This window comes from Labeo rohita, chromosome 8, assembly GCF_022985175.1.
Source record: "Labeo rohita strain BAU-BD-2019 chromosome 8, IGBB_LRoh.1.0, whole genome shotgun sequence".
Lineage (NCBI taxonomy): Eukaryota > Metazoa > Chordata > Actinopteri > Cypriniformes > Cyprinidae > Labeo > Labeo rohita.
In genome coordinates, this window is record NC_066876.1 from 34,012,126 (window position 1) to 34,037,453 (window position 25,328).

The 25,328-nt window shown below is 32.6% G+C and overlaps 1 protein-coding gene across 1 annotated transcript in view; it reads left to right on the top strand.

Annotated features, from left to right (window-relative positions):
* The window catches only part of gcn1 (GCN1 activator of EIF2AK4), a 69,967-nt gene that overhangs the window by 34,323 nt on the left and 10,316 nt on the right, over positions 1-25,328 (top strand). The window contains exons 34-53 of the mRNA XM_051117887.1: positions 1,281-1,527; positions 3,325-3,446; positions 3,711-3,825; positions 5,106-5,285; positions 5,437-5,657; positions 7,099-7,167; positions 7,260-7,398; positions 7,531-7,727; positions 8,974-9,116; positions 9,200-9,317; positions 9,485-9,700; positions 11,087-11,251; positions 11,333-11,494; positions 11,634-11,726; positions 16,016-16,159; positions 16,763-17,032; positions 19,730-19,843; positions 22,314-22,544; positions 22,628-22,821; positions 23,798-23,912. Of these exons, the coding sequence (XP_050973844.1) occupies positions 1,281-1,527; positions 3,325-3,446; positions 3,711-3,825; positions 5,106-5,285; positions 5,437-5,657; positions 7,099-7,167; positions 7,260-7,398; positions 7,531-7,727; positions 8,974-9,116; positions 9,200-9,317; positions 9,485-9,700; positions 11,087-11,251; positions 11,333-11,494; positions 11,634-11,726; positions 16,016-16,159; positions 16,763-17,032; positions 19,730-19,843; positions 22,314-22,544; positions 22,628-22,821; positions 23,798-23,912 (3,255 nt within the window). The remainder of the gene's footprint in view (positions 1-1,280; positions 1,528-3,324; positions 3,447-3,710; positions 3,826-5,105; positions 5,286-5,436; positions 5,658-7,098; positions 7,168-7,259; positions 7,399-7,530; positions 7,728-8,973; positions 9,117-9,199; positions 9,318-9,484; positions 9,701-11,086; positions 11,252-11,332; positions 11,495-11,633; positions 11,727-16,015; positions 16,160-16,762; positions 17,033-19,729; positions 19,844-22,313; positions 22,545-22,627; positions 22,822-23,797; positions 23,913-25,328) is intronic.

Here is a 25,328-nt window from a genome sequence, read left to right on the forward strand (position 1 = left end):
CCTGTGCTACACGAGCTTTTCAGCTGACTTGCTAATTGATTAATGATTAGATTTAGATTTGTTAATATAGGTAATAAGTTACTTATTAACTGAGTGTAATATATTTATTTATTATTTACATAGGGAATGCCACATACTCGCATCTGTACAGAGATAAATGTATTTCTAATCATTGCTGTCTAAAAACAAATGTTTTAGAAACTGTGGAGGTTTTTTAAAGCTACACTGAACATATTTATATTTAGCCGACACCGATTTGTTTTGATTGATTTGCCCAGACCTGTGTTACTTTTTTATCTTTCTTTTTTTTAAATCTGTTGCTATGGTTATCACTTTCAATCAGTTTAATTTTGTGAGTCACTAACAGAGCATTAATTTAGCAGATTGCTTGGCCATGCAAACACAAATATGCTTGGGAACTAAAAAGGAAAATGTATGTAATGTGTGCCCTAATTTTTTTTTCGGTTCGTTTTAAAGGCAATGCTTTAGTTTTCATTTAGTTTTATTTTTTGTTTCTTCTTGTTTGGTTTAGTTTTTTTTTTTTTTTTTTTTTTTTTTTTAAATTGCATCATACATACTGGTGTCAGTCAATTAAAAAAAAAAATTACGAATTAATCACAATTTTTTCTGAAATAAATTAATCATGAATAATCCCACCTGACATTAAAGTTTTTAAGTATACTTTTATATTGCAATAATGTAACATTAAATCTTCAAATTAATGTAGATACAACATAAAGTATATTTTTAAATATTTGTTTAATGCCATCTTTTTTATGACTAAAGGCAAGTATTACTGATACCATTTTTTTCCTAATATTTAACCATTGACTAGCCATTCAACATTACAGTATAATTGAGAGCTTTCAATTTAACATTTATTGGACTTGTAATTTAACTGAACTTAAAGCAATCTTCACATAAACTCATTATAATATCTGTCACCCTTCAGCAAGAAAACAGCCTAATTTAATAAAGTTATCAAACACTGAATTCTAAAACTACAGAAGTTATTGATTTCCTCTCTTTAATTTTGTACTTTGTCCTTGTAAAGGCGTTCCATGTCTAAATAAACACAATTCTTTAGCAGTTGTGAGTGGGATGCCCAAACCTAGCCCCGCCCCTGCATTAATTGCGTTAAATATTTTTAATGCATTAAAATGAAAAAAATGAAACGCGTTAACATGCTAATTTTGACACCACTTATTTTAACATTCATCCCAGCTAGTCCGGTCACCTGGTATTAACATGCTTGTCTCTGTGTCTGCGGTCGTCCTCAGGTTCAGGAGTCGGTGGCCAGCTGTCTTCCTCCTCTGGTTCCTGCTATAAAGGAGGACGCGGGTGGGATGGTGCGGAAGCTCCTGCAGCTCCTTCTGGAGAGCGACAAATACGCCGAGCGGAAGGGAGCAGCGTACGGGCTGGCTGGGCTGGTCAAAGGTCTGGGCATCCTGTCTCTCAAACAACAGGAGATCATGACAACTCTGACAGATGCCATCCAGGACAAGAAAAACTCCAGACGCAGAGAAGGTGAGAAGAGCTTTACTGATGCTAATATTCAAAATAGTGAGTTTCAGTTGAGTGGGCTTTATTGACATGACAAGTAATATATTAGAATCAATAAATAATAATATATTTATATCATTTATATAATTATCTAATAATATAAAATATTGTATCCAGGGATGTGCGTTATGACGATTTTGATCGTGGTCGATTAAAACTGTCTCCACGATCTGCTTATTGAGAAATATCATTGTGTCAAGCTATTCTATCAGTTGCGGTTCTGGCGCCTCCGTCTTAATATACTGTACAACGTGACATGCATTCACATCAGTGTTAAAGGAGTTATTTTCATTAAAAAAAAACCAATTTAAATACTTTTTAATCTTAAATGCTCATCTTGTCTCGCTCTCCCTGAAATCTGTGAATTCTGGCTGAAGACAGTTAGGGTATGTCTAAAAACTCCAATCGTGTTTTCTCCCTCAACTTCAAAAATCATTTCAAAATCATCCTACATCGCTGCAGAAGTACCGACCCAGTCTTTGCAAAGTGAACATGCAAAGAAGATCAAACACCCTTAACAAAAAAGGTAAAACAGCGAAATAAGGGCGATTTTGAAGTTGAGGGAGAACATGCGATGGGAGTTTTCGACACACCCTAACTGTCATGAACCGGAACAAAAACTGTTTTTTGTTTTTTTTTTTTTTTAAATAGCCGATCGTTACGCTAGATAAGACCCTTCTTCCTCGGCTGGGATCGTTTAATGCCGCATTTAAACTGCATTTTGGAAGTTCAAAGTTGGGGCACAATATCAGTCCATTATATGGAAAAAAAAAAAAAAAAAAAAAAAAGCTGAAATGTTTTCCTCAAAAAACATAATTTCTTTACGACTTAAAGGAGAAGTCCACTTCCAGTTTACAAATAATTTACTCACCCCGTCATCCACGATGTTAATGTCTTTTTTTTTTAGTCGTAAAGAAATTGTTTTTTGAGTAAAGCATTTCAGCTTTTTTCTCCATATAATGGACTGATATGGTGCCCCGATTTTGAACTACCAAAATGCAGTTTAAATGCGGCTTCAAACGATCACAAATGCCAGTGTAAACGACCCCAGATGAGAAAGAAGGGTCTTATCTAGCGAAACGATCAGTTATTTTAATAAAAATAATACAGTGTATATACTTTTTAATGCCAAATCCTCGTCTTAATAATAAATAGTGAAACCAACATGACAAAGAATCGTGATAAAATCGTAATATTTCTAAACAAAATCATGATATATTTTTGCCATATAGCCCACCTTTAATTGTATCTAATTTTTTTTCCTCCTCAAACATGACTAACTAGACAAGTAAACTGAGTTTATCTTGTTTAAAAATGGCTTCAAAAATAGTTTCTTTTTTTTTACATAATAAATAATAATTCTAATAATGCTAGATTAATAAATAATATAAACTGAATAAAAAAAATACTAAACCGAAATCAAAAACAACAATGCAAGTAAAGTAAACGTGATGATAAATTGAATAAGGATGAAACAAATAATGCAAAATAAATTCAACCTATTTTAAGTCAGTGTATGAGTTGTGGTGCTCATATGGATGAAGCAGGTTCGAGTCTAACTTGTGTACCGCTCCTGTTCTCACCTCTTTTTTTCCCACTAATTCTGTCTATTCTCTAGGGTAATTGTCTGTTAAAATAAAACGCAGAAACATACTTAAATAAAACATGATGAGTGAAGAAAGAAATTATTAATTAAAAAAAAAAAAACTTGCAAGAAACCATAGAAAGCTAGAAATAAGATTGTCATTTTCTCTCTGACAGGTGCACTCTTTGCATTTGAGATGTTGTGTAACATGCTGGGGAAGCTGTTTGAACCGTACGTGGTTCACGTCCTCCCTCACCTGCTGCTCTGTTTTGGTGATGGGAATCAGTACGTCAGAGAGGTACAAATACTTTTGCTATGTTTTATACTTGCATAACCAGATTGTCATTTCATATAAACATACACAGAGTGGCCCCGCCCACAGTCAAATCTCATTGGTCCAAAATCCTGACATGCATTAAGCATCAGACGTGTTTTGATTGGCTGTGATTTTGTCACTTTGTGGCAGGGCTTTTTCTATGTGGTGTCTCATCTAGTTAGAATGAGGTTGCATATGAAGGCATATGTGCGTTGAGGTGTTGCATGATGGTTTGCTGTGTGTCAGGCGGCGGATGACTGCGCTAAGGCCGTGATGAGGAATCTGAGCGCTCACGGCGTGAAGCTGGTGCTGCCGTCTCTGCTGGTGGCTCTGGAGGAGGAGTCCTGGAGAACCAAAGCAGGTCTGATGCTCACCGCAAATACTGTTAACGTCAACTTCATGTGAAGTTTTACTTATATTGATCACTGTGAATATGAATGCATACAAATGTCTTGGGAAGCAAAATAGTTTGTGGGGAGTGTAATGTTCAGGCCCATGGCTGCTTAAGAGATGTAATTCTTATTTTTGTTGTTGTTTGTTTTGTTTTTGTTTTTTACTTTTGTTTCTTAATTTCTTAATATTCTTAATTATATAACTATTTTTATTATTTTTATTATTATTATTATTTATATAGCAATATTACTGTCTCACTTGGAAATGCAGAGCATTGTTTATTGTATTATTTATTATGGTATTAATTGTTTTAATTTTAGTTTTATTATATTTTATATTTATTTTTAATTTTAATTGTTAATATAGTTTTTATTATAATTATTTTAATGTGATTTATTTTTTATTAGTCATAATCAGTGTGTATTGATTGTTTTTATTTTATTATAATTATTGTTTTATTTTTAGTATAATATTTCTTGATTAAATTATTTTTATTGTTTTTGTTATCTTTTATATTGATCATTATTAGTGTCTCGCAAGGAAATGTCAGCATTGTATTAAAGTAGCTCTTATTTCACATTACTTAGTTTTAATATTCATTATTATTACTTCCACACATGGAAATGCAGAGCATTTATTTATATTTTATGATTATTTTATTTTTGTCATATATTTTTATTTTAATTAATTGTTGTTGTTTATTTTATTAAATATTGTTTAAATGAATATAATTTGGTTTATTATAATTAATATTTAATTTATATTATATTTTCATTATAATTATAGTTTTTATGAAAGTAACTCTTATTTTATATTATTTGGTTTTAATATTCATGATTACTTCCACACATGAAAATGCAGAGCATTTATGTTTATTTTATGATTATTTATTATTTTAGTCACACATTTTTATTTTAATTAATAGTTGTTGTTGTTTATTTTATTAAATGTTGTATTAAATATTGTTTAAATTCATATAGTTTGGTTTATTATAATTAATATTTATTTTGTATAATGTTTTTATTAGTAGTAGTATTTTGTTTGTATTATTATTTTTTTTATCACTTTCTTGCTTTTGTTTATTGTAATATTATGGTTTTATTTTAATTATTATACTTGCTTTTTTATTATAAGAAGTATTTATTTTAATTATTTTTATTATTAATTGTTATTAGTTATTAAACTCTGTCTCACATGGAAAAGCAGAAGCATAATGCTGTTGTATTATTTCCAAAACTGTGTCTGTAGGGTCGGTGGAGTTGTTGGGTGCGATGGCGTTCTGTGCTCCTAAACAGCTGTCCTCATGTCTGCCGAACATCGTTCCCAAACTGACTGAGGTTTTGACGGACTCTCACGTAAAGGTGCAGAAGGCCGGTCAGCAAGCGCTCCGACAGATCGGCTCCGTCATCCGCAACCCTGAGATCCTGGGTATGAAATACTAGTGCTTAAATGCACAGCGTTTTCCTTTTTCGTTTGAGTTTGAGGTGTAGTACAGTGCTTAAAGGTGTGGGGCTTTAATTGAAGTGTGCAGTGTGGCCATACATACTCAGGAACTGAACTGATATTGTGAATTGGGCAGCAATCACCCCCATCCTGCTGGATGCTTTGACTGACCCGTCTCATAGGACGCAGCACTGCCTCCAAACGCTGCTGGACACCAAGTTTGTGCACTTCATCGACGCTCCGTCTCTGGCTCTGATCATGCCCATCGTCCAGAGAGCGTTTCAAGACCGCTCCACCGACACGCGCAAGATGGCCGCGCAGATCATCGGAAACATGTACTCGCTCACTGACCAGAAGGTGGGAAATGATACTGATGGGACCAAAGTGGTCCTGTTTTATATCCTAAATATTGTCATAGCTGGTGTTATGAGGTTTATTTTTTTTTGTAAACTTGAAAAATGATTAATGTTTTTTGGATTTAATAAAAAAAAAAAGTTATTTTTTATTTTTTATTTTTATTTTTTTAATGAAATTAATACTTTCATTCAGCAAGGATGCATTAATTTTGTAAGAAGTAATGTAAAGACATTTATAATGTTTTTTTTTTTTTTTTTTTTAAATCGAATGAGAAATAATCCTGAGAAATAATTAAACGAAAATTCAGCTTTGATCACAAGAATAAATTACATTTTACAATATATTACAATAGAAAACAGTTATTTTGAATTGTAATAATATTTCACATTATTACCGTTTTTTTTTTTACTGTTACATATTGTTATTATTATTATTATTATTATTATTATTTATTCATTATCACTCTCACATTGAAATAAAATGCAGAGCGTTGTTCAATTATTATTTATTTATAATTATTAATTATTATTTGTCAATCATGTTTTTATTATAGTATATTTAATTTGAATTATTATATTAATAGTTTGTAATTATTTATTTAATATAATTATTAGTATTATTTATTCATATCATGGTCTAACCCTAAAATGCATAGCATTGTTTATTTTATTTATTTTTGTAGTCGTTTTTTGTTTATTTTTATTTTTTGTTTTTTACATATTATATTACATTATTTTTTTTCATTATAATATTTTGTTTTAATTATTGTAAATAAAACATTTTTGTATAGCTCAGATTTTTTCGATTATTATTTTCACTATTCAGCAAAAGAAAACAGTTATTTTAAATTGTAATAATATTTCATTATTAATGTTTTTACTGTGTTTTTAATAAATAAATAAATGCCGCCTTGGTGAGTATTAGCTTCTTTCAAAAAGATTAAATAAATAAATAAGAAATTAACCTACTAGTATAAAAGAAATACTAATAGTGGCAACAAAATTCTAAAATTTTTGTATTTATTTCTTCATTGCTTATATAATGTATAAATAGTATTTATAAATGATATGTATATATATAATTTATTAATGATATTTTGAATGTATTTTTTTAAAATGTTTTTGCTTAAGCATCCATATACAGCCTTCAGCTGTCAAATATTAACATCAATACACTAGAAGAAATTGTTCTCTCCAAATAAATACAAATCTTTTTGCGTTTGGTGCATAGAGCCAAAAAGATCAATGCAAACAAACAGAAAAATATTAAATAATAATAAAATAATACAAATAATAAAATGCTTTTATACAAGCCTCTATCAGTCTTTTTGGCATAGTAATTATATATACGATCACCTCTTAACTGTGGCAAATCACTGTAACACACAGCCTCGAGTGCCTCCTCACTTTAATGTCTCTTTATGTGTTGTAAATGTTTGCAGGATCTGTCTCCGTATCTGCCCAGCGTGATTCCAGGACTCAAAGCGTCTCTTTTGGACCCTGTGCCTGAGGTAATATCATCCGCACTGATCTGTGGGAACTCTTGAAGCCTGCTGGCATTAACTGTGTTATATGTAAATGTCGTTTTTTTTCGTTCGATCAGGTGCGGACCGTGTCAGCTAAGGCTCTGGGTGCCATGGTGAAGGGAATGGGCGAGTCCTGCTTTGATGATCTGCTGCCATGGCTTATGGAGACATTGGCGTCTGAACAGAGCTCTGTGGATCGATCCGGTGCCGCTCAAGGTGAGAGAACCATTACTGCACCATTAGAGGGCAGCAGAGAGTTGCAGCGCACATGTTACACCTGCATATGTGTGTTTGTCTTTCTGTTTTACTATATGAGTGTTTTTCTTCCTCTTTATCTTTGTCTCTTAGGTCTGGCAGAGGTGATGGCAGCGTTAGGTGTGGAGAAACTGGATAAACTGATGCCAGATGTGGTTCAGACGGCCAGTAAGGTGGACATCGCCTCTCACGTCAGAGACGGATACATCATGATGTTCATCTACCTCCCTCTGACCTTTGGGGAAAAATTCACCCCGTATGTGGGTCCCATCATACCCTGCATCCTCAAGGTAAGACGGCATGATTGAATGTATTTTAATCATTTCACATTGTTTATCTCCTGCATTTTCAAAGTCGGAAATATGCTAAAAGTTGTGAAAAATATATTTATTATTAAAAATGTATTTTAATATTAAGAAGCTGTTTACTTTCTTAATATTCAAGAAAATAAATATTGAGATTTTCTTAATAATAAATTATTATTTTAACAATAGACATGTTCTGCTGCGACTGAAGTTACTGTATATTAATATAAATCTTATATGACACAAAATGTCTGCGATCACTTACAGTTATGAGAAGTTACTGTATATAAAAATCAAATCGAAAATGAGTTGAGAAGTTTAAAAAACTATTGAATTGTTAAAAATAGATTATGAAAATGATTATTATTATAGTAAGGAAATGTTTTGATTTACTTGTGATTTACTGTCTTAATAATAAATCAGTAAACTAGTATTTAACTTAAGTTAAATTATTATAAATAGTTATAACTTATAAGAATATGAGTTAATATGTTAAGTTTAACAAACTGTTAAATTGTTAAATAACTTTAATTAAATATATTAATTCATATATTAATTTTTAATAAAATATAATTAATAAAAATTATTATTAAACGAATTCATATTTAAATGATTGTTAAAATATTTATTTTGATTATTAATAACCTAATTAATAAATTAATGTAAATTCATTATGGTCAATATTAAGAAAATAAATGGTTTATTTTCATAAAAAATAGATGTATGAAAATGTTTATTTTAATGTACGCAAAATGTTTGTTTAATATTTAAGAAAATAAATATTGAGATTTTCTTTTTTTAATAATAAATCATTATTAAGCTAACATTTAAGTTAAGAAATCATTACAAATTTATTTTCTGTAATTATTTAAAAAATAAAAAGATTTATTTTAATTATTATTAACCTAATTAATAAATTAATGTAAATACGTATGTTTATTATCATAATCCTTTATTTGAGAGAAGCAATATTAAATAATATTTAAAATAATACAAATAATATACAAATAATAAACAAGATATCTTGAAGAATGCTGGTAACCAAACAGTTGCTGGTAGGCATTGACTTTCATAGTAAGAAAAAAAAAATACAGTGGAGGTCAGTGGCTACCATCAAATGAAAATGTTTTAACTTGTCGACTAGTTGATCTTATTGGTTGTTCATACTGTTGTTCAAGTCTCTTAAACATAGATAAGCTGGTAGGAAAGATGATTGTGTGTTTGTGTTTAGGCTCTGGCCGATGAGAACGAGTACGTGCGAGACACGGCCCTGCGCGCAGGCCAGCGCATCATCAGCATGTACGCTGAGACGGCCATCGCTCTACTGCTGCCAGAGCTGGAGCAGGGCCTGTTTGACGACCTCTGGAGGATCAGGTAATGCACATCCGCCCCTCCATCACTTCAGAAGACGTTGTCATAGCGATAGATGCTGATGCTGAGTGTTTGTGTTCTTTTAGATTTAGCTCGGTGCAGTTGCTAGGCGACCTGCTGTTCCATATCTCCGGGGTAACGGGAAAGATGACAACAGAGACGGCATCAGAGGATGACAATTTTGGCACGGCCCAGTCGAATAAGGTAACCGTAATGAGCCCCTGAAACAGACCACAGCGCCCGTACATTGAGGACAGGGTCTGACGGCCGTGCTTTCATTAGAAGACCAAAATATACCCCTTGCTTCCTGTTGTGCTTGTGTTCTAGGAAACTTTGTGTGTAAATGTTATGTTTTTAATACTTTTTCCCAGGCCATTATTGGAGCGCTGGGCGCAGAGAGACGCAACCGTGTGCTTTCTGGGCTCTACATGGGCCGCTCAGACACACAGCTGGTGGTCAGACAGGCGTCTCTCCATGTGTGGAAGATTGTGGTGACGAACACGCCGCGAACGTTACGAGAAATCCTGCCCACCCTCTTCACGCTGCTGCTGGGCTTCCTGGCCTCCACTTGCCCGGACAAGAGAACGGTACAATCCAATGACAAACTCAACTCACTTTTTGATTTTGTGGCCTATATATATATATATATATATATATATATATATATATATATACATTTTAGACATTTAGCTGACACTTTTATCCAAAGCGACTTACAAAAGAGGACAATTAAAGCAATCAAAATCAACAAATGAGCATAATTAATTAATTAATAGAATACAAAACGAACAGAGAAGCTAGTGGGGTTTTTTTGTTTTGTTTTTTTCAAGAAAACAAGCAGTAAGAAAATGAATAGAGTGTAAGTCTAAAATATATGTGTATGTAAGTCTAAATATAATAATATATTACTTTAATTGTTTAGTTTTTTGGGGTCTAGATTTTGAGGAATAAAATATAGTAATGCAGTTTCTCTCCTGCAAGAATATGACATCAAAAAGTTTAACATAAACAATTGAATTGTTGGAAAAACTGTCTAAGCTGTTTGATATGAACATGAAATTAAAATTGTTTTCCCTTTATTTTCTCAATAAAATTATCACCATAAATATGTACATTTGAGAAACATTTTAAGAATTAAATTTAAATTAATAATTAATTAATTAATTAATTAATTAATTAATTATTTTTTTTGATAAGTTAAGGATATATATGTTACTTTAAATGTTAAGGAATCATGTACTTTCTTAATATTTAAGAACTATTTTTGTATAATAGCACATTATTATTGTAATTAATATTTAAATTGTTTATTTTATTAATATTTGAAAAAATATTAAAAGTATTTTCTTATCAAATTTGATTTTAGTATTTAAGAAAATGTTTACTTTCCTAGTAATTAAGAAGAAAAAAATGGTAACATTATTAAAGTAATTAATGTTTGTTGTCTTTTTATTTATTTATTTATTTTTATTTATTTGAGAATAAATGAGAATAAATTAAGAAACACTTTGGGGGTTTTTAGTAAGAAAGGTTTACTTTATCAATTTTTAAGAAAAAAATTATAAATTATTAATAGAATATTTAAATAGTATTTTAATTATTTATTTGAGAACAATTATGATGATAAATCAGTCCATGTTTCTTCGAAATTAATAAGAAATGTATTTTCTTAAATTCTGAAAATATTTATTTTAATATTAAAAATTGTTTTTGTTGTTAATATTTAATATATATGAATTTACATATATTTGATATATATGAATCCTGCATGTTTCGTAATGTTTATTTTAGAAAATAAATATTAATAAACGTTTTATTTATTTAGTTATTAATAATAAATTAATGTATTTATTAATTTTAATATTAAGAAAATGTTTACTTTCCTAGTAATTAATTCTCTAAAGAAAAATATCAATGCCTCCATTTCTTATGTTGTTTTTGTTAATGTCTGTTTCCCGTCCGTCCTGCTTCAGATCGCCGCTCGTACTTTGGGTGACCTGGTGAAGAAACTGGGTGAGAAGATCCTGCCTGAAATCATTCCCATCCTGGAGGAGGGTCTGCGCTCGGATAAGAGCGATGAGAGGCAGGGCGTGTGTATCGGCCTCAGCGAGATCATGAAGTCCACCAGCAAAGATGCAGTGAGTTGCAGCTGCTAAAACAAGCTCAACAGGTTCATTCTGTTCATGTCATTGTGATACAGCGATGTTTTTGTGTGTCAGGTTCTGGTGTTCTCCGAGTCTCTGGTTCCCACCGTGCGCAAGGCCCTGTGTGATCCTCTGGAGGAGGTTCGTGAAGCGGCTGCCAAAACCTTCGAGCAGCTCCACGCCACCATCGGTCACCAGGCCCTCGACGACATCCTGCCCACACTGCTCAAACAACTGGTACTGCCTGTGAAACACACACACAAAAATCTTGCTAACCCCAAACTTTTGAACAATAGTGTAGTTCTCTGCTTTTCAGGCTGCTTTAAAATAGTACGTATGGTGAAAAGCACTATTATGTACTTGCTTTTTGTTGCAGGAGGATGAAGAGACATCAGAGTTTGCGTTGGATGGTTTGAAACAGGTGATGGCTGTGAAGAGTCGATCTGTCCTGCCTTACCTGGTGCCTAAGGTGAGTTCACTTTACTAGTGGCTAGGGTTGGGTACCGACCGAATTGCGTCGGAATTACCAAGTACCGGTTCACATAAATTAATCAGTGCCGAATTTCGGTACCTTAGAACACATCTGGGCGTGTACGTTACAGAGAATGATAGACCCTGTGACATGATGTCACCTCTGCTTTTGCGACTACTGTGTGCTACTATTGTAGTATATCGTACTACGACAAGTCATCAACTAAATATTTACCACCTTAAATTCTGCATAACTGGATGTTTTTAAATAAACACTGACAAAAACTATGTACATTTTTCAGCTGGATGATATGACGATATATATATCATTGATATATAAGTGATCACCAGGGTTTAGACCAACCTATTTTGTATTTACAAAATGAGTTCACAGGCAAATTTGCTTTATTTATTTTCCCCGCCATCAAAATCGAACACACATACGTGTTAGAAAACACAACTTCTGGCTGCATCAATATCCATTGACCACTGCATATTTAAGTTGTTAGAAACATTATATCAGGTTCAGCAACCTTTAGTTGACTGATTATCGTTTGTTTTACTCACGTTTTCACATCTTACCTATTAAATCCATTCACGCTGAAAGATCTTTTGCCACTCAGTCTGGCTGAGGGGCCTTGTCCCGGCGGGAAAGTGACGTCAGTGCATGCTCTCTATAGTAATTTTATTTCACAACAACAATTTATATAACGACATAGTCATTTTTTATTTATCTTGGTAATTAATAATAAGAACCCAGATGCAAGTGACAAACTAAAGGACAACTACAATAAAACAAAGAAAAAAAAATTAAAATAAAGAGGGCCCTATGAAATCTGTTAGTTTTTCCCAAATTCCATTTGAATTTTTCTAGACTCTATTTTAATGGTTACATAAAAAAAGTTTTTTTAATGACATGTTTTTAAGGCCCTATGAAATATGTTTTATTATTTTTCTCAAATTCAGTTTTGTTTGTGAATCCCTGTTTTCCATAAATTTTCTGGATTCTATTTTAATCATTTCATTACATTTTAATAATCAAAAGCATGTCTAATGAATTTATAAAGGATAATTAGATTTAATAAAGAACTTAATTTATTATAGGATATTTATTTATTTATTTATTTATTTATTTTAGAAATACTGTTGGTAAATAAATTCTGGTAAATATTTTTAATATTTTATTTAAACATTGTTTTAATAATATTTTTATTATTATTAATAGTACTATCTTTACATTAAGTAATATTCATGTATTTCTGACTGTCAAGTTAAACCAAACTTTTATTTTGACAGGTTACTGTGAAGACCTTTAGGATCTTCATTATATGATGATAGTTTTCTGCAAAAGAAACAGTAAAATGTTCACGAAGTGACTCTCAGAGCAGTTCTAGAGATTATGTTCATGTGTTCATGTACTCATATATTGAGGCAGCAGGGTATCGCGATACTTTTTAAGTACCAGTATATCATGCAACACTAGTTTGCGCTGAGGGAGTTCCAAAGGTTTCTACGTTTTTTGCAACGTTGAGTAATGTGTCACAGACATATCTCATGAATCATATCTTTCATAAACAAAGTGTAGAGAGAGTGTAAAAAAGAGATTCATTATGCAGCATAGAGAGATAGTGGAACTGTGTGAGATTGCGATAAACTAAGATGAGCTTTTAATGATTTTTAAGGGAGTCTGAAAATGAGATATTGATTTAATACAACCGTTAAATAAACAGAAAGTTAATATTAAGTGGCTTACATTGTCTGACTATAACACTATTGCCAGATTTTGCTCTATTTTATCATCAAAAATAGTTTGAAAGAAGTCACAGTTGACCCGCTGCACATCTCCATTCAAACACATTCAATTTCCCATTTGTAAAGACAGTCACTTGCTTTATTCTGAATGAATCAACCGTTCGAATGGAATGATTCAGTAATTAAATCAGTGATTGGCTGCCACCTACTGACAGTTTGAGTTTCATTTTTAAAGTATCTTTTCAGTTATTTAAATCATTTAATATTTCTGTATTCAAAGTTTTATATTTAAAACATGAATCATAACATGATTTTGTGAATTTGATTGCACTGAACATGAAAATACACCTACAAACCACTTTCGTTTTCTGTGCCACCTCTGTAGTACAAACTAATTTTGTTAATACTGATTTCAGTTGACTGGTAACTTATTCTACTTTTAATTAAAAATTTTAAAAAGCTTATAAAATATAACTTTTTAAAAAAAAATGACATAAAAGATTACATACTTTTATGAAAATTAGAAAAATGTGATTACAAAGGTAAAACAAAATTGCCCTGTAAAACACTTTAAGGAGTCAAATGTCACCTCATAATGGGAAGGCTAATTTTTTAATCAGATTTTTTTAATTATTGATTAGAAGGTGCTCTTGAAATTTTGACTGTGCTCCTAAATTGTTTAGGTTAGGAACACAAGTGCTCCTAAAAAGAAAATCGTAGAGCCTTGCTGCAACTCATTCAAACACAACACACAGGGCAAACCGAAATGTTCGGAATTACATTTGTAGGCCCGTATGGTTTTCAGAAAAACCGCAGATGGGAATCCGTTCATAAAAATGGAATTTACTTTATAATTTCGTCAATTTTTGGATGAATAAATCAAATGGATGAAGTAATTAAAATTGCGATATGCACTAGTGTCTGTTAATATTAAAATGCAAAAACACGGTTTAAATAGAATCCTGTATGTTCCGCTTACCTCTGTATGTATGAATGGCAGAGTCACAGTTTTGTTACTACACAAATATTGAAGCACTCGTGACTATATGACTATATGAACACATGAACTTAATTTCCAGAGCAGCTGTGAAAGTCATTTCAAGAGAATTTTACCGTTTCATTTGAGAAAACTAGCGTTACATCATCCTGTATACACACAGAAACTTGACAGCAACCTTTCAAAATAAAGTGTTGTTTAACGTAACAGAAATATATTACTCTTGTATTACTTTTGTACAGTATAAAGTACATCTTTATAATTCCATTTTCTGTCAAATTTAAATAAAACTATTAAATTATAAAAATAAATGTTACAACCAGATTAACCACTTATTTTCATTTTCTCATTTTCTTCCATGTATTAATTGCCAAAAAATTACATTTAATTTTCATTTCATTTTCAATTTAAAAATAAATAAATAAATGTTTAATCCCTTCATTTGATTATCGGAAAAATTATGAAAACACAAGAATTTCTGGGAGAAAAATAACAGATTGAAGGAGCCTATTGTTCAAAACTGTAAAATTGAGAGTTTTGAACTTATTTTTTCACGGAAATAAATGTTTTTGTTATTACACAGAGAGTAAAGTACCAAAAAAAGGTACAGTTGGGTACCGGCACTGAATTTAAGGTACCGATGGTGGTATGTGAACTGTACCCAACCCTACTAGTGGCCTTTTTTAACTAATCTATGCATAAACATCAAGATTTATAACCTTGTATATCCAAACTTTTGACTGGCAAAGCCAGTATAGAAATGGCCACTTTAGGCAGTAAAAACTGACATTTGAAGTGACAAAACACAGTTTCCTTGATATAATTATTTACAATATTTTAACATCATGTATCTAAGATTAATCCCTTGATATTTCAAAGGTTTGATCTTACAAATCTTGTAAAATGTGTTAAACCTATGCCACTCATTATATCTGCCCAATACTGTCTAAATCCAACAAATGTTATTTTATTGTTAATGATTTGCTATTATAGTTTTTGCTAATATTTTGAATGAGATTCTTTTTATATATATATTTTCAGTTTTCACACAAATTTTTCATATCGTTGTTTTTGTCAAGTTTTAGTGTTTTTTTTTTTTTTAAAGACTATAGAGTATTTGTTAATATGTATTATTTATTTATTATTGATATTTATTATTTATTATTAGTTTGAGTTATTTTAGTACTCAAACTAATCCTAAGAAACTAGCTAAAAAATATATATCTATAATATTTTATTTCATTTAATACTTATTTCAATGACGAGAATTTTTTATTTTAGTTTTAGTTAACTATAATAACTCTGAATCTGACTTTGTGCATGCTGATTCCAGGGAATTGCATGAAGCCAGCCAATCAGATTGGCTTTTGCTGTTTTAAGAAAGCTCTTTCCCTTATTATGTGCATCAGAGCATCTGTGGGTGTCTCTCAGACTGAGACTAGAATATTCCTTGCACTTGTTAGATTGTTAAATTTGGACTCTATTCCAGATTTTCAAAATAACAGTGTTATTTAACACTTTATTTTTATCCTCTGTAGCTGACGGCTCCTCCTGTAAACACACGCGTCCTTGCCTTCCTGTCTGCGGTGGCGGGAGACGCTCTGACGCGACACCTCGGAGTGATTTTACCCGCGCTGCTCTCCTCTCTCAAAGGCAAGCTGGGCTCGGAGGAGTGCCTGCAGGTGAACACGACAGCTGTCACTGACATTACCAGTCAAAAAAAAAAAAGGAATAATTAAAATTTTAATCTTTTTTTAAAAAGAAGTCTCTTCTGCTCGCCAAGGCTGCGTTTATTTGATCAAAAATACAGTGAAACAGTAAAATAATTTAAAATATTTGTACAATTTAAAATAAGTGTTTTCCATTTGAATATACTGTTAAAATGTCATTTATTTCCGTGATCGAAGCTGAATTTTCAGCATCATTACTACAGTCTTCAGTGTTACATGATCCTTCAGAAATCATTCTAATATGCTGATTTGCTATTCAAGAAACATAAGGATCATGTGACACTGAAGAGTAATGATGCTGAAAATTCAGCTTTGATCAGAGGAATAAATTAAACTTTACAATATATTCAAATAAAATACAGCTATTTTAAATTCTATTAATATTTCACAGTTTTAATGTATATATTAAGCAGAAGAGTCGTCTTTTGAAAATATTAATTGTAATTCTTATACTTTTGATCAGTAATATCTACACCTCAACTCTTTCTGCAACAGAAATGATTAGGAATGAGAATTGGCTGTCAGTGTAAATGTGGCGTTTCTGGTCTTCTACAGGAGCTGAGCAACTGTCAGGCTGTGATCCTGTCGGTGGAGGATGAAGTTGGCCAGAGGATCATCATTGAGGATCTGCTGGAGGCCACACGAGGAGCAGACGCTGGGCTGAGACAGGCGTCCGTCACCATCCTCAACGGGTACTTCTCACGAACACGGCTGGACTACAGCGCTCACACGCGCATGCTGCTGTCCGGCCTTATGCGCCTCATGAACGACTCCAACCCTGAGGTGCTCAGCCAGAGCTGGGACACCATCAACTCCATCACAAAGGTAAATGATGATAATGATTTTAAAAATCCTTGATTGCATTTTGCCCGTGTCAAGTAATCGGCAAAATACCGGAAGTGACGCATTCCACATATTAAACCCGTTTAAAAATCATTATAAAGCATAATGCTATTAAGAATTCACAAACGCTACAATTCAATTAAATAAATATACTCTATGCAGGTTTAATATATGTGCTGTAATTATTTACATGGGTGTAGGTTTCGTACATGAATCTCAGAGTGGCTCCCTTCACAGTAAATGCTGCTACACAAACTGATCATTTACATGTGTGGAGCGTCTTAAACTCCATCTCTGCATGATTTAGTTTTTTTAATTTGCGTTTACTATAACCAGTTTTGGGAAAAGTGACTTTTTTTAAAAGTAATGTAAAGGTAAAAACACCCTGTCAGCAATATTGTACTATAATGCAGGCTTCCTTTGAAATATGTTTGATGATTGCGCCTGAAGCGCCCGCTCCGTCCGTTCCTCCACCCCAAATGCTGTCTGGTCATACGTAAAAGCATGTCACGGGGGGGGGGCGCGCAGACTGATATAATCATAATTATTATTGATTACTAATTTAAATTAGGGATGCACGATATTATCGGACTGATATCGGAATCGGCCGATAATGACTTCAAATGTAAATATCGGCATCGGCCCAATATGAAAAATTATGCCGATATGTTTTGCCGATAAGATGAATATGTTAACTCACATGTGCTAAGGGTGTGCTAGGGATTAGATCATGTCAGCAGTGTGGCTCATTCTTGAAGCAAAGTTTTGACTGAATGAGGAGTAGATTCACTGTTTTGGATTGCTGCATTTAAACTGAGAATACACATACAGAATGATGCATAGCAATAGCGCGTGCAGTGGCAGCAGTGGCTGTAGGAGAAAACGCGCCGTTGTTCCATTTGGGATAATTTACTGTTGCCTGTTTCATATCCAGTCACTAGATCGCTAAATGCACATTTTAAATGGTTTTATGGTGCTCTTTGTTGTATTTTGAAACCCAATGGCTGTGTTTGCACATGACATGATCTGCATTTAAAATAAAAAGTAATTACGGCGCAGGGTCAGTGAATTCTCTTTCTTCGGCGGTGCAACGGCAAAACACACTGTTGCTCATATGAAACATTTTTCCTGAATATGACACAAGTGAGGTACAAAGCATTCTTTATAAGTTAAATAATTGGTTAGCAGGCAAATGTTAGTAGCGACCATACTTTTGGATTCATGCCGTTCGAGCCAATACATTTAAAGCCATAAGCGGCTGTGTGTCCTGTTTTCCCGGTTGGTCACGAATTGCCACAAACTTAATAATATTTATAGTTTCTTTTCACAAATCATCACTGTCTCACCCTTTAATTTCGCAGGTTTGTTTTCTTGTCATTTACTTTTAATCCATGTTGTCGTATCATTTATGCGGGTAAACTGCGTGTGGGAAATAAAAGATTTTGTGGCAATAAATTAAGAATGGAGAGGAGACGGAGGATTTGGTTTTCGAGTAGGGTAAAAGACCGCTTGTTAAACCAGAGAAGGTAAACATGTTGGTATTCTTGTGCAAAAAAAGTGTACTGTTTTGCCAGTTGGTCACGAATTGCGACATAACTTAATATTTTTATTTTCCCAAATCCTCACCGTCTCACCCTTTAATTTCTTAGGTTTATTTTCTTGTCATTCACTTTTAATCCATGTTTTCGTATCTCTTACTGTGATAAATTGCGGGTGGGAAATAAAATATTTTGTGGGAATAAATTAACATTTCGTTAATACTACATATTAATTCGTTCCCTCATTTTACAAATTAATAAATTAATAAATCATAGGAAGAATTAAGAAATTGTAGCAATGAATTATGTCGTGTTCATGTCCGGCAAAGCACCCTCACAGTCACTCAGTTTAGTTCTTTTCTGTTTTCGTTTTGAAATGTTGTATTCAGATTGCGAATTCGAAAGTGAAAGCATCCGAAGTTCGGCTTATAACGTAGCAAAAGTGAACTTAATTCACAAAATTCAGATCATAAATAATGCTAGTCTACTGATGAAAAAGAAGGGATTGAATGTAAACCACTCATTACTATTTATTTAATCCTAACAAATAAGTTATTGTTAAAAACTAACTTTCCAAATAAAATGATATATATCGGTACCGGTATCGGCCAAAATGAGATGGAAAAATATCGGCATATCGGATATCGGCAAAATCCAATATCGTGCATCTCTAATTTAAATCAGTACATTAATTACACGATTAATCATCAGAACAATCGACAGATTGCTCGATTACCAAAATAATTGTAGGTGACAGCCTTACTGTTTATACCTGGTATTGTCATCTGTGTTCCAATTCCAAACCACAAGTAGACTATTTTTTATGATTCTTGATCTGCTAGTAAGATGGAGATATTTCAAATAACATAATTTAAATAACAGAAAATTCAGCTTTGATCACTTAAATAAATTACAATGTGTAATATATTTATATAAAAAGCTGTTATTTTAAATTGTAATATTATTTCACAATTTTTTATAGTATTTTTGATCAAATAAATGCCTTGGAGAGTATAAGGGACTTCTTTCTCCTATGTTTATTACGTGATTTAAGCTACATCCTGGATTTAAGCAAGACTGGTATTGTTGTTTGGTTGATGCATTTCTCATAGTTTCACTGTGCTTGTTTGTGTTTGTGCAGAAACTGGATGCTGGCAGCCAGCTGTCCCTGATTGATGACCTGCACAGGGACATCCGCTCTGCTGCCGCTGAGGTCAGAGGTCAACACTTACCTGGCTTCTGTCTGCCCAAAAAGGTAAGAATCACTTACAGAAACAAATACAGAGCAAGGGTCAGCGGTGATAGCACATAATCCATATGGAAGTGTTCAGAATGGCGCATTGCCCGTGCCTAATAAATGTGGAAAAAGTAATATGCGGTATGGAATACCCAGTTAGCTTACTACATTTGACAAAATATACTCAGCTGTCATAAATGAACTGAAGCAACTGCATAACAGTGTTTTCAACAGTAGTTTGACAGTGTTATTAAATGACATCACTAAGTCACGTTAAATTCATCAAGTGGCATCCAGTTATAATCTTGACAGTAAAAATGGTTATTTTTCATTTTAATCTAATGTGTAAAAACTTTTGGCTGTCCTATCAGGGAATGAGTCAAAGAAAGAAGTTAAAAAGCTGCACACCATTTCACAAATAATATTTATTAGGTTGTAGTAGTAAGTAGAGCTGAAGATCTTTGCCTAAACCCGATGAAACCCGACGGGCTCAGTCGGGCTCGGGCTTAATTTATATCATTTTACACGGGCTCGGGCCGGGTTCAGGCTTGCGCTCCGGCTTGCCCGGTAAGTTAGCGGTCATGTGATGCGTTTTGATTAGCGGGAGAAAGATGCGAAAATGGATGCCGAGGAGGTGAAACTGAGGCTTGCCTCTGGTGATTACGTTTTGGCAAAATTAGCCAGATCAGTACTCTGCATCCCGGGCAGTCACAGCAGCAGTAAAAGGGTGTTCAGTGCTGCTGGATCAGTGAGCGCAGAACCGCGCTGAAACTATCTTAATTTCGTTATCGCCAAAAACCCATCTTAATTTAGAATTTATCTTAATTTAATTTGTTAAGAAAGAGTCTTTTTTATTGGCGTATTGGCCTATTTATAGGCTAAGTGTACGCCTATTTAGAGTGCTAAGATGTTACGATGTTACAGAGGACTTATTATATTTCTTTGTTCCAACTTCCAAGTGGCCTATAGCCTACGTTAGTCATTAATAAATTATGTTAAAACATGTATAAATGACTCATTCTTGCCAAAAGGCAAAAGAGTTGTGTGCTTGCGCACATTTGAATAATGTCGGGCTGCAAACGGGTTCGGGCTTGTAAAAAGCTGTCAATCAAAATATACTTGTCGGGCTCGGCCCGAATTTTGTCGGGCCTAACTTTTAAGGCCCGATTACAGCTCTAGTAGTAAGTATACAGTAGGTGTACTGCAGTATGCTAGTAAGAAATAAAAATAAATTAAAATTAAATAGACTGATTTTTAGAATACCTAATAAAACTGACAAAAGCAAAGTATTCCATCACAAATGATTTGGCTTAATGAATATGAAAGAGCGTTGTTGTTGTAAACAAACTATTATAAATCATTTTCTGTAATTGACATAATGTTAAAATAAAATATTGATATTAGATAAACTTGACAATTAAATAAAAATGTTGGCAACTAACTGAAATGCAAATGCTAAAAAAGTAAATGAATATAAAGCTAAATAAAATTTGAAAAATAATAATAATAAAAATTACACAAGCAAAGTATTTCATTTCAGATACAAGCTTTATGAATTTGAGTGTTGTTAATGTAAACTAAAATTTTTAATGAAAATAAATAAAGCTGAAATAAAATAAAATGTAGCTATTAGACAAAAACGTAATAAATAAAATAGAAATGTTGCATTGGCAAATAACTTCAGTTATGCAATTATACATAATTATTATTATTATGCAAAATAATGCAATTATATTAAATTGATATATTAAAAAAGTAAAAACTAATAAAATATTTCAAGTATTCCACTTTGAATGCAGCTCTTATGAATGTGAAAGCATTATTTTAAGCCAAATAGAATATATAAAAACAAAAAACAACTAATAAAATGACAAAAACTGAAATGAAAATGTATTCTTTGGCAACTAATTGAAATAATTTAAGTACTAAAATTACTAAAACTAAATGAAATTGAAATTAAATATAAAAGTAACTTTAACTAAAAACTAGAAAAATGTCTTTCTATTCATCAAAGAAACCTGATAATGTACTCAGATGTTTTAAATATTGATGGTAATAATAAAAAGTGTTTCTTGAACAGCAAATCAGCATATTCAAATGATTTCTGAAGGATCATGTGGCACTGAAGACTGGAGTAATGATGCTGAAAATTCAGCTTTGATCACAGGAATAAATTACATTTTAAAATGTATTCAAATAGAAAGCAGTTATTTTAAATAGTAAAAAAAAATTCACAATATTACTGCTTTTGGTGTATTTTGGATCAAATAAATGCAGAAGAGCAGAGCAGAAGAGACGTCTTTAAAAAAGATTTAAAATCTTACTATCCAAAAACTTTTATAGTGGTAGTGTACGTTGAAAGTGCTAAAATTAACATGAGAATTGAAAATATAAAATTAAGCTAATTTAAAATAGTAATAAATGCTATAATGATATATAAATAATCCTACACTAGCACTGACGTGACATGCTGTGCATTTTTCCTCAGGGAGTGACGTGTATTCTCCCCGTGCTGAGGGAAGGTGTGCTGACAGGAAGTCCGGAGCAGAAGGAGGAGGCGGCTCGTGCGCTGGGCGGAGTCATTAAACTGACATCAGCGGAGGCGCTGCGGCCCTCTGTGGTCAACATCACCGGACCGCTCATCCGTATCCTAGGAGACCGTTTCGCTTGGACTGTGAAGACGGCTCTGCTGGAGACACTCACTCTGCTGCTGGCCAAAGTCAGTGTCCATCACACCTCTGTCCTTGATGTTGATGAAGATCCTTCATGCACACTCATTTGTAACTCCTCTCTCGTGCGCAGGTGGGCATCGCTCTGAAACCCTTCCTGCCGCAGCTCCAGACCACCTTCCTGAAGGCCCTCCAGGACTCAAGCCGGGCCGTGAGGCTGCGGGCGGCAGAGGCTCTGGGTCAGCTGGTCTCCATACACACTAAAGTAGATCCACTGTTCACCGAGCAGCTGTCCGCCATACGCAATGCAGAGGACTCTGGAGTCAGGTAAAAAAAAAAAACATGCACATTTCAGCAACAGTTATGACATGACGTTTGTAAATCCACTGCTGTACTGAAAAAAGTCTTATCTGCTCTCCAAGGTGGCATTTATTTAATTGAAAATACAGAAAAATCAGTAATATTGTGAAATATTATTACACTTTAAAAGAACCATTTTATAACTGAATATATTTTAAGAAGTAATTTATTGCTGTGGTCAAAGCTGAATTTTCAGCATCATTACTCCAGTATTCAGTGTCACATGATCCTTCAGAAATCATTCTAATATGCTGATTTGCTGAAATAATCATGATGAAATAATTCTGTTTCATTAATGTTCAACACTGTTGTGCTGCTTAATATTATATAAACACTTTGATTAATCTTTTTAGGATTTTTGTGATGGATAGAAATGACAAAAAAGCAGAATTTATTTTTTTATTTTTATTTTACTGACACTTTTGATCAATTTAATGCAACCTTGCTGAAAAAAAGAAAAACTAAAAAAAAAAAAAAAAAAAAAAAAACAAATAAATAAATAGTTGGACATTAAATATTGGTTGAAGTTTAAATTATTTTATTATGTGAAAATAAAGAGAGTAAGAGTGTTGAGAGATATGAAACTAAAACTATGCAGGAAATAGTATTTGTGTACTGGTGCGATGAGCAATTTTACAGTTGAATGCTTATGGTAACAAAATGACACAGTTGACCAGTCAGAATGAAGTATTCCAGAGAGACACAGATACTGACAAATATGTGACCATGCTTGAAAAAAAAAATCATGTTTTTATTTTTTTTTTGTTTTACCAAACAAGGCTACCTGGCAGTTGCTGGTCATTCATACCCACTATAGTTTTAGCAAAATTAATAAGTCACTATTTATTAATTATTAGCTCTTGCTCATAATTAGGGTTTCTCATGTAAACAAACATTTTCTGTAGAGAATAAAAATGTGTTTGTTCTTGTCTTCATTCTGCAGGGAGACGATGTTACAGGCCCTGCGTTTCGTCATCCAGGGTGCAGGGGCAAAGGTCGACCCCGCCATCAGGAAGAACATCACCACCACACTGCTGGGCATGCTGGGACATGATGAGGTACAGATACTTATCAGGGGTATTACAGATAACAAAAATGAAAACCATAATTAAAAAATGGAAAAAACACATTTGTTACTTGAAATTGGAAAAAAAAAACCTTTAAATTAAATAGATTAAAACCACGGGTCCTTGAAATCCTTGAAAGTTTGTGAATCAGAATAAAAATTTCAAGGCCCTGGAAAGTTTTTAAAAATAAACATACATAGATACAGGTCCTTGATAGTGCTTGAATTTATTTTGTTTTCTGGAAAAAATTCCATATACCCTTCGGTCCGCTAATGTGTTATGTTGCCAACACTTCGTGGCCTATGCATACAAGCGTGCTTGATTTACATTAGTTATGCACATTTACGCATTACGTTAGTTTTTTGCATAGTTGTGTTTGACACATGAAAACTGTAACAATGTATCTTACAAGGTAACATGATGTAACCTTGCTCTCACTTGAAAAGTGTCCCCACATTAAGTCCTTGAATTTAAGGGTATTGGACCTGGAAAGTCCTTGAAAGGTCATTGAATTTGAAGTTAACCAAGGTGTGGGAACCCTGTAAAATAAACTACACTTACCTTTTAAGCTAGTTACCCAGGTAATATTTCTCATTTTCATTTAGTTTAATAAAAATGACAAAAATACAATATTTAAAAAAAAAATTTGAATAAAATTAAAAAGAAAACAAAGTCGAAAGTTTTTGGACAGTAAGATTTTTAATGTTTAAAGATGTCTCTTCTGCTCACCAAGCCTGCATTTATTTGCTCCAAAGTACAGCAAAAACAGTACAATTTTGAAATATTTTTGCTTTCACAAAAAAAACAAAAGTTTTCTTTTTGCATATATTTAAATATTTAATTTATTCCTGTGATCAAATTTGAATTTTCAGCATCATTACTTCGGTCTTTAGTGTCACATGATCTTTCAGAAATCATTCTAATAGGCTGATTTGCTGCTCAATAAACATTTTTTACAGTTATTATCAATATTTAAAATGGTTGAGTACATTATTAGGATTCCTTGATGTAATAGAAATATCCAAAGATCAGCATTTGAAATAAAAAGCTTTTTATAACATTATACACTATACCATCCAAAGGCTTTGAGTCAGTATTTCATTATTATTATAAAACAATTATAGAAATTAATACTTTTATTTAGCAAGGATGCTTTAAATTGATGCTGAAGACATTTATAATGATGCAAATGCTGTTCTTCTGAACTTTCTATTCATCAGAGAAACCTGAAAAAATTAATAATTTATTAACTGTAATAATGATAATAATAATAATAATAATACATGTTTTTGAGCAGCTAAGCAGAATATTAGAATGCTTTCTGGAGGATCATGTGCCTGGAGTAATGATGCTAAAAATTCAGCTTTACAATCACAGGAGTAAGTTACATTTTAAAATACATTCACA